General features: G+C 32.5%; 1 protein-coding gene across 1 annotated transcript; it reads right to left on the reverse strand.

Moving 5' to 3' along the window:
• Positions 1-895: 895 nt before the first annotated feature.
• Positions 896-3041, reverse strand: LOC107425481 (cytochrome P450 78A7). Its single transcript, XM_016035480.4, has 2 exons — positions 1978-3041; positions 896-1865 (listed from the first exon to the last, which is right to left on the reverse strand). The coding sequence occupies exons 1-2, from the start codon at positions 2968-2970 to the stop codon at positions 1245-1247; spliced, it is 1614 nt and encodes a 537-aa protein (XP_015890966.3). The 5' UTR covers positions 2971-3041; the 3' UTR covers positions 896-1244.
• Between the last annotated feature and the right edge of the window lie 5082 nt (positions 3042-8123).

Consider the following 8123-nt stretch of genomic DNA (forward strand, 5'->3'; position numbering starts at 1 on the left):
ATAACTTTTAAATATTATATATACATGGTAAAAAATTTAAGAAAAGAAATTATAAAGAATAATTATTCATAATGATTATAAAATCTTGATGATTATAGATAGTCTTTCAGTATAGTTCTCAATAAATTTTTATCATATTATTTTTTATTATACATATCTATAAATTATTTTATGTTAAAGTTGAAGATAGAGGATTGATGATTTCCAAAAGAAAAAGAGAAGGCTAGAGGATTGATTGTTTCTTGTTTCTTAACCTGAACAGAACTAAAAATTAGTTGGTTATCTCCAAAGGATGTTTATCGCAGCTAATAATCTTAAAGAGATTCTATGTAATATCACAACTGTCTACTATCTATATTATCGCTCTATATTATATTATATATTTTTAATTTTTCCACGTTGGAGAGGTAGACTACTTTGTTGTCTTTTTCGACATTATAAAGTGATAGATTTTGGTTTGTGAACTTCAATGTATTTTGTTTTTTATTCTAAACGTAAACCAACTGATCCAGTAGACCGCTAATAAAAAGGATTTGTAGTTACTTATTCAAAGTACCGACCAACAAATAATTTTAAAACCCTAGAAATCCCAAAATTCCAAACCAATTCAACTCCCAACATTTGTTAACAATTTGTTACACTTTGTTTTAGAATTAAACTGCCACATGCCTACCTTAAAATTAAGTCGTTATAAAGATTTATGATCCATCATAAAGGATTCATTATAAGCAAAGATTAATAATAACGAAAAACACCATCCAACCCATCAATTACTACAATAACGTACATATCATTACCAATTTACTCCAACATAAATGTAAAAAAGAAAAAAATTTCGAAGAATATTGTGATTTAAAAAGAGAAAAGAAACTCGATGTAAATAGATTTAATATCATGGAAGAATAATCAAGGATACCCATAGTATATTAATCAGAAATTATGGATATTACATTAATAATAATATGATTCACTATGATTCACGAAATCCAGGACTCCAAAAACAACCAGTTTCCAAAACTGGAGCCCTCTACTTAAACCACCCATCAAATCATTCATATATATATATATATCCGATCACATAAGCATTAATTAATACCCAGATAATAATCCAAACTAGGTTACAAACCCAAACAAACAACTTAACTAAAAGAGACCGTACTAGTTGGGAAAATATACAGCTTAGTTTAATTCCTACATCGGAAGCCTACCCAAATCCCCTATTCACCATATATCATAATTAGTCTCTAGAACCAAACACCATCACTCTTCCTCTGCGCCGCCACACCATGAAGAGGATGCTTCATCTCACATGACAGTTTGAGAACCTCACTCAGATCCACCGGCTGAGAATCATCCTGGGCCCACTTGAAATTGTGGACCAGCTTTGCCACCCAAAGCGTCACCGTCACCAACCCAAGGTTCTTTCCCGGGCAAACCCTCCGGCCGGCACCGAACGGCGCGAGCCTCAGGTCACTGCCTTTCACGTCCACGTCAGCTTCCAGGAACCTCTCGGGTTTGAACAAGTGCGGCTCGTCCCACACGCTCGGGTCGTGCGTTATGGCCCACATGTTCACCATGGCGGTTGTGTTGGCGGGGATCAGCATCCCGTTACTGAGCTGGACATCCGACGTGGACAGACGGGCCCATGAAAGCAGTGGGCCAGGAGGGTGCACCCGTAGGGTTTCCTTCACCACGGCCTGTAAGTAAGGCAAGGCTGCCACGTCAGCATCTCTCAAGCTTCTCTCTCCTACGGCGGTGTCGATTTCTTTGCGAAGCCTCTCTTGCACGTCTGGGTTCAGAATCAACTCGGCCATCACCCATTCAGTCAACAACGCGGTTGTATCAGTCCCTCTGAATATCATTTCCTGCAGAATAAAATAACCCAATTGACCCACCGAGTCAACTCAGTAATTAAAGCAATCTGCTTTAAAAAAAAAAAAAAAAAAAAAAAAAAACAGATTTAAAATACGAACGAACCCATAGCACAGCAACCATATCATCTTCTTGAAACTTGTCATCGCCATCCAAAGAGAGCAAAACATCGACGAAATCGGCTTGATCGGGTAGCTTATCGGATTTGCAGACTCGGTGCTCTTGGATAATTCCTTTTACGAATTTCCTGACTCGGTGAACGAGTTCCGAGCACCGTTCGTTTATATGAAGCGGGTCGTAGAAATAGCTCAGCCATGGAAGATAATCAGACCAGTTAAAAGCGCCAAGGAGCTCAAACCCTTCTCTAACCATTTCTTTAAGCTCCTGAAGCTCTTCGCCATCTTTAACCGAGTCGTACCTCTTACCGAATACGCTTCCCATCATGTTGTTCAACGAAGCAGCTTGAAGGTGTTTTCTCAAACAAACGAAGCCGTTCAGAATCTGTTCCTTTGCTATGCTACGCAACATATCGGCGCATTCTAGCTGGCGATGGCTTTCATGGGCTATAATTCGCCGGGGAGCGAAAAGGTGAGACGCAGCGATCTTCCTCAGTAACCGCCAGTACGTTCCGTTTGGAGCGAAGCCGATGGCTCGGCCGAACATCAGGCTTTTAGCTGATTGTTTAAGAGGTCGGTCAGCGAAGTGTGGGGAGGTTAAAATTTCTTTGGCGGTGTGTGGGTGGGAAGCTACGACGAGAGGAGTGGAGCCGAGACTAAGAGCCATAAGCTGGGTGGTTTCAACTCGGCTCCAAGCCATGGAAGCCAAAGAGCGGTGAGCCAAGCCACGGCTGAGAGTGAAAAGGCTTCCAAAAACAGGAAGGCCTCTATGTCCAGCGATAGATAGGCGACCTTTCTGATTCCTCCCGTTTTTCCATGCAATGCCTCCAACGGCAAAAGCCCATGTGAGAAAACCTAGAGAGACAAAGGCAACGAAAAGAGAGAGTACAAGGTAAACATCAAGAAGGATTTTGGAACCCAGAAAAGCTGGGAGTGCAAATACCCACCAGCTTGAGTCTTTGGTAACTAAATTCAACTCCATTGCTCTGTGAAGAAGAAAGAGAAATTGGTGGTATTGAGTTTTTTGAGGAGTTTTAAAGAGGTTTATATAAGGGAGCGAACATAGTATATACGGGTAAGTTGAAAAATAATAGAACTTATTTTATTTTATTTTATTATTTTTTTTCTGGCATAGAAAGTTGATGACGTTTCTACTCTTTTCCTTTGTTTTCGTGGATTTAAATTTAAATTTAAAAAAAAAAAATGGAAAAGATATATATTGGAAGTGTTTATGTGGTAGGGGTAGTGGGACGTTATGGTCTTCTTGAAAAGCGCATGTTAATATCCAGCATTGAATGAGAACATAGATTTTTGAGGCTGAAAACGGCGAGCAATTTTTGAGACACTCAAGAGAAAGAGAAAGAAAGTGAGAGCAGAATAAACGCTTGCGGTACAAGTAACGCATTGAGAGATGTGACTGTTTGAATTTAATGTGCACAAGGGCTATGCTCAAAATTCTTTTTTTTTTTTTTTTCTTTTAGCATTTTATATTAATTTTCTCAATTATTTATTTATTTCAAAATCACGATTTTCCATGTAAATTATTTACCGTCTGAGTCAACATTTTTTATTTTTAATATTACTGTATTGTTGTTCAAGGTGAAACAAATATTAAAATGTTTTGAGGACTAAAACCACACGGGTTCCTTTTTTGAACATGTTAAAAAGGACTAGGCGTGCTGTCCTGGTGCTATGGGTTTTTTTTACTGATCCCTCTGTATTATTACTTTATTGACTGAAAAAATCTACTTTTTCTTTTTTTTTTTTTTTTTTGGGGATTCGAATAATGAATATACGCTACTACGTAGTTAGATTTCATTTGTAAACACTATTATTACATCAGGGTGATGTCATAATAATTACTTTTTTTTGGTCCAATTTGTATTTAATTATTTCATGGCAATCACTACTGGTATTTCATACGGAAACAATTTCTTACTTATCTAAATTTCTAATAACCATGACCATCAAAAAAGTTTTTCTTTTATATTTGATCATGAAATTTTTAAAATTATTGTTGGAATCAATGGACTGTTTTGCAGAGACAACTATTTTATTATTATTATTATTTTTTTCTTAAGAAAGACAACTATTATGCATGTAAATAATGAGTACGGAATATTATCATAATGTCATAATTAGTAAATAATCATATTATTTAATCCACGAAGGAAGATTTACGAAATAAACAGTGTTCGTGATAAATATTTTTGTAACGATGCTTTGCCATTGTTTGGATTATTAATATATTTTAGAATATTTTTTAAATTTTAATTTAGTTGATAAATTATTTATATTAAATTAAAAAAAATTATTGATTTGAAAAAAATATAAATTTAAAAAGTTTTATTTTTATTTTTTAATATAAATAGCCTATTCGAATCTTTAAATATAAAGTGTTTTAAAATATATTTTTTATCATAGAGAATTTTTTATTTATTTTAAAACTCTTACATATGAAGTACACACGACATTTTATTTTTAAACTTCAAAAATTGTCAAAAATTTTGCCAAAAAATAATATCTTCTTTGTATAATTTCCAATCTAATTGTTTATAATCCTAAAATTAGGTGACGAAAATTTGACCACACGTACAATGATTGAATGTTTGCTTAGGAAGCTAAAACGTGACACACATGATCAACGTTTGAAGAGTGAAAATGTGTTAATTATACATAATTCTTTTCGTATCCTTTTGAACATCTTACACTAGATTCTTTTTTTTTTTTTTTTGGGTTAGATATTATACCATTTATATATATATATATATTGAAAATGGAGGATTTAAACATTAATCATTGTTTTGAAAAGCAATAATTATTATGATAATATTTGTTAATTTAATCCAATTTAATAACGTATTTATAGCCCTCTAAAGAGGTGGAGTATGGTTCTTTTTTTTTTTTTTTTTTTTTTTTTTTTTTTTTTTTTAACCCTAAATGCCGCAAGAGCGCCTTAGGGCTCCAATATCAATAAATTTGGGCCATCCAGGCGACAAAAGATGCATCCTTGTAATAAATGTTCTGAAAAAGCACACAACAAATTTCGGCTCATGGCCTTTCGAAGAGACGACTGATAGACACAAACTCAGATGAGTACCAATGCAGGGAAAGTACCACTATTTCATGGATAGCAAATAAAGTTGAGACCAAAGATGGTAATTTTATTATTTTTGGTCAATGGCAGATGGTAAATTTTTGAAAGAGAGTAGAAAAATCATACAGAGGTAAAACACATTTTACCTTCCTAAATTTTGGCATGTTTGAAACTTTACCACATAAACCATAACTTTTTAATACAATACCAACCATTCAATTATTTCACGGTTTTTTGGTATAATTCTAAAACAGTTTTTAGTGTGAACGTGAATTATTATTTATCCAGTATAATAATTAATATAGTCTAAATTTAAATAATATAAATATATAATTAATTTAAAATTTATTTTTCAATAATAATCATAAAAAATTTTATGATTATTAATTAATTATATATATTTTATTAATTTTTTTTAAAAAAAATTATTTTTAAAAAAATTCATAATATTTAATAAAATTTTAAAAATAAAGAATCATATTAATAGTGTTTATTTGTTTTACTACATCAGTTGGAAACAGTGATTAAACATATTCATTGATAAGTTTTTTTTAATGGCCATCGATTTTTTTGATCTGGTAAAAAAATTAACCATAACAAAGCATTAAAAATGCTTTTAAAAAATGTTAACAAAATAGATACATGTGCACACCATCTGACCAAAATCAAAGGCATTTTATAGAAGAAAAATTTGGTTTGGGATTTCAGAAGGCCAAAAGAGACGTCAAAATAGAGTGGTTTGTTAGATAAATAAATAATTTGTAAACTTAGCATAATCAATTATTCACTTATAGAATCTATTTATGCCATTAATATGACTGACTTATTTTATTATTTTATAGTAGGGTCCTTGGTCACACACTTTCTATAAGACTCCAGTTGGACCATTAGACTGGATGACCAACTCTCTTTAAAAGCCCAATGACTTACCCATATTTTTTCTAATATTATTATATTATTAAATTATTAGTATTTTGTGTGTGTTAAAATTAATAGGTAAATATGACTTGCAGAGACTATAAAAGGTTTAAGGCAAGCAAACAAACATATGCCATACAATATTTTGATATTAGGGTTTTCAGAGATCTGAGAATGGTTTGAGAGTAGTGTGACCATAGACACTACTTTACATTGTTTTCTATTTTGCAGGATAAAGATTTAATTTATCAATAGCTGCATTTTGAGGTTAGTAATTTATGATTAATGGAATTTATTATGTATATTTAGATCCATAAAATCTAACAATTGGTATTAGAGACATGGATAATATGCATAATAAATTTCTTTGTGATTAGTCTTCGTTGTATCTATGATGATTGGATTGAACAGCATATATTTTGCCATTGATGATATGTACATTGATTACATGATATTTATTTTTATTATTGTTTGCTCTTCCTTTATGAATCGGATATTATATTTTGATTGTCTGTGAAATATAATCCGAATACTCAATAATAATAATAATAATAAAAATTGTAAAATTTTTGACCGTATATTGCTTTTGCAAAATATTGAGAAAATTGTGTTTTGTATGAATTTTTGATCTGGGTACTGTGGTTCTTGTTCTCTAAGTCGAATGGAATTAGTTTTTAGGTTAATTTGGATTGAAAACTTTGAAATTGGATCTGAAAATTCTTGTTTAAAGGCCGAATTCATCTTGGTTTGGGTGTTAAACTTTGGAGGCTTTTTGATTTAAATTGAATTGGGGAAACAATTTCCTGTAAGCAGAAGAACCTAAAGCCGCCGGAATCGTTGAAAACGATGGTCGGAATGGCGAGATAAAGTTGGGGTGAAAATAGCAGGTCACGTGACCTGTTTGGACTGGAACCGGGTCACCTATGACCCCGGTTGGGTGAAGAAGAAGACAGAAACGGCATGCCGTTGGAGCCTTGGTGCTGACGTCAGCACGACATGTTGTTTGTTGACGTAAGCAGCCAAAAAAAAAAACTTTTTTTTTCCTTTTTATTTTTTATTTTGTTTATTTATTTATTTGGTTATTTGTTTATTTATCTATTGTTCACTCTTGTTAACCAAAAAAAAAAAAAGGGATGTTATTCATTTATTTATTTGTTTATTTATTTTATTACAATTTTATTGAATTAAATTACATATCTATGCTTGGTAAATTGATTGTGTTAGCTTTCCCAAAAGATACTTTGTGCCTAGTTGGTATAGTAGTGTGGAATTTTGGGTACTCACATGTCGTGATATTTATTTTATCTGCATTATGTGTACCAATGTAATGTTTGTTGGCATAATGGATGAGATATTTTATATTTACCTATTTTATGAAATTGCCAATATGTTGTTATCTCCCACTTATTAACCAGGGTCTATATGGGTAACTAGGCTACCCTGTCGGTAGTTTTAGTTGCTTTGTATGACGCCTGGAATAGCAATGGAAATTAATTAAATGTCATGTATCGCAGGTTCTGAGTTACTCTGTCAGTGATTTAATTCAATGCATTTGATTGTGGTTATTTGGTTGACTATTCCTGGCCCGGGAAAGGGTATCTTTAGTGCTACAAAAACCTTAGCGATATTGATATTTTATGTTTTGTGTTAAGGGGCTGGAAAATAGTTATCGTTTTATATATTAAATGTTTTATTGTGTTTACTATTTTCACAATTAGTAGCACCCCGAATGTTCTGCCTATGACTGCCATGATGAAATTGGATGTGATAAATTATCAGAAGTAAAAAAAAGGACCTTGGTTATGAATTTGACATTTATGAAATTGGATTTGCCTTTGGAGATAGATTCACCCAAGATACCAACTAATTATAGTAGTGCAGTAATTAGGAAACTTTATGAGGATTGGAAGCATTCTAATAAGTACTGCATAATGATGATGGATAATTGCATGAATGAAGCTACATATGCTAGTATTCCTGAGGTTGATATATCAAAGGAACTTCTTGAGGAGATAGAAAAGAAATTTATCAAGTTTGATATGAATAAGAAGCATTATTATTTGGACTTTTTGAATAATACTAAGTATGATGATGCTTATTAGATAGGAGAAAGGAAAGAG

This window comes from Ziziphus jujuba, chromosome 7 (assembly GCF_031755915.1).
Source record: "Ziziphus jujuba cultivar Dongzao chromosome 7, ASM3175591v1".
Classification (NCBI taxonomy): domain Eukaryota; kingdom Viridiplantae; phylum Streptophyta; class Magnoliopsida; order Rosales; family Rhamnaceae; genus Ziziphus; species Ziziphus jujuba.

What these genes read in the sequence shown, in the direction of transcription:
- LOC107425481 (XM_016035480.4), bottom strand. Translation starts at nt 2,970, where the DNA reads ATGGAGTTGAATTTAGTTACCAAAGACTCAAGCTGGTGGGTATTTGCA. An exon ending in ATATGGTTGCTGTGCTATGG is followed by an intron (nt 1,866 to 1,977) that starts GTTCGTTCGTAT and finishes TTTATTCTGCAG; the next exon opens with GAAATGATATTCAGAGGGAC.